Below are 2,015 nucleotides of genomic sequence, written 5' to 3'. Positions count from 1 at the left end.
TTTTTTTTTTTTACTATTTTCTCACTGTTAGAATAATTGCTCAAATTTGTTAAACACTTACCTTGTGCTTGACTTTCTGCTAAGTGCTTGGGAAAATTGTCTTCTCTTATTTGCCTCTGCCATCCTATGAGGTAGATATTTTGCGTCATGAATGAGGAAATCGAGTTTTTAAGCAATTCATTAGACTTTTCCAAGGTGTCCAGTAAGTGACAAAACAGAGATTCAGACTTATTCTATCTGATTTCAGGGCTGGAGATGTTCTGATATATGTGCTCTGTATCAAAACTGTCTTTAAATTTAGGACTTAGAAAGGTGGAAGAGGGAAACAAATCCTTTGATTAAAAAAACAACCCACAGGACGTCCAGGAGCCTGCCTCTCACGATTTTATTTAATTTATTCAAGACATAGCTATGGGTAATGTCCTGTGCGGCAGGTGTTGTTTTAGGTATGGGAAACAGCAGTGAGCAAAATGGACAGAAATCCCTGTCCTAATGGAATATGCCTCCTAGAGGAAAGGAAAGAAAATGCAAATAAATAAAATATGTAGTGTAGTGGATGTTACTTATTGATCTGTAAAGTGGCTAATACGTCAGATGGAATTTATGAGTGCTGTAGAGAAACAAAGCAGAAAGGAATCCAAGTTCCAGAGTGTGGTGGTAGGGTGTTGGGGTTTTACTGAGGATGGCCAGGAAAGGCGTCCCCGAAAAAGTGACATTTGAACAAGAACTTCAAGCTAGTGAAGAAATGAATATCTAGGAGAACATTCTAGGTGGAAATAGAGCAAGTGTGAAGATCCTGAAACAGCACCATTCTGGTAGGTTAGAGGAAGAATAAAGGGACCACAGGGGCCAGAGCAGAGCGAGTGTATCAGCAAGTTTGAGATGGTAAGAGACATAGCAGAAGATAAAGGTGTGGCCAAGACATCCAAGGTTGGGAGGGTGGGCGTACGACCTTTGTCTGATTTTTACTCTGAGTCAATTGGGAAATCTCTTGGGTTAAATGGTAGAGTGACAGGATCACATCTATTTTTTAAAAGTATCCCCTGGAGTTTCCGTGTTAATGCATGGACTGTAGGGAGCAAAGATGGGAGGGGAAAACCAATTAAGGGATTCATAAAATGATCAATACCATGTAGTCCACAGGGAATTGTGTTCTTAACTCAAACAAAAACGGTGTCTCGTTGGCGGTTTGAAGCCCCCAAGGGCTTGGTGGAAGAAAGACGAGCAGTCTCTTGCTGTGTGATTCACAGCCTCAGAAAACTGTTGCCGGGTCAGGTATGAGTCAGTTCGTGGGAAGCTGTACTAAGAAAATGAAAATAGATATTTTGTTCTAATTGGTTTCTTGCTTTCTACTTGTGGGACAGAAGCCCATACTGAGACCTCCCTACATTAAATCCTTTCAACAAGCCTGCACCTATAATGTGATCAAATACAAGACCGTCCAGCTGCCGGACTGTGCTCCCGGAGTGGATCCCAACTTCACCTACCCGGTGGCTGTCAGCTGTACCTGTTCTAAGGGCTGCAATATGGACAGCACGGAGTGTGAAAGCATCTGAAGCTGGTGAGGTCCGCAGTACACAGCAGGGCAGCCCTGAGCCTCATGGACTCACCTACACAGGCAGCACAAGCAGCTAACCCCCAGGATTCAAGGACTGTTTTATCTTGAGCTCACCTGTGGAGCGGATTACCTGTCTCTTTTAGGTGCAGCAAGTGCAACAACCTCCTTATGCTAAAGATGCAAAACAATACGAGTGCTTTCATCAAAATAACTGATCTTTTCATACATCTTCAAATTCACTTTCCTTTGCCTTGAGTCTTGGAATATCATTTGTATATGACAGTCTAGCACAATTGGAAATGGGATCTTTACATTCTCATGTCCTATTTAAACCAGCTTCCAGCTGAATTCTGTGGTCCAAAAAGAGTCCAATTGCAAGTGAGTGAAAATACTCCTTCCCGTTTTAACTGTGCAATGATTGGTACGGAGCATAGTACTGCTCAGATTAACAAAGGGA

At 42.3% G+C, this 2,015-nt stretch overlaps 1 protein-coding gene across 1 annotated transcript in view; it reads left to right on the top strand.

Annotated features, from left to right (window-relative positions):
- The window catches only part of GPHB5 (glycoprotein hormone beta 5), a 6,168-nt gene extending 4,612 nt beyond the window's left edge, over positions 1 to 1,556 (top strand). Inside the window, exon 3 of the mRNA XM_006891829.1 lies at positions 1,365 to 1,556. Within this exon, the coding sequence (XP_006891891.1) occupies positions 1,365 to 1,556 (192 nt within the window). The remainder of the gene's footprint in view (positions 1 to 1,364) is intronic.
- The last annotated feature ends 459 nt before the right edge of the window (positions 1,557 to 2,015 follow it).

This window comes from Elephantulus edwardii, unplaced genomic scaffold, assembly GCF_000299155.1.
Source record: "Elephantulus edwardii isolate Elephantulus edwardi_28Jun2011 unplaced genomic scaffold, EleEdw1.0 scaffold00104, whole genome shotgun sequence".
Classification (NCBI taxonomy): domain Eukaryota; kingdom Metazoa; phylum Chordata; class Mammalia; order Macroscelidea; family Macroscelididae; genus Elephantulus; species Elephantulus edwardii.
Note: the sequence above shows the minus strand (reverse complement) of the source record. Positions and strands in the feature narration are given on the sequence as shown.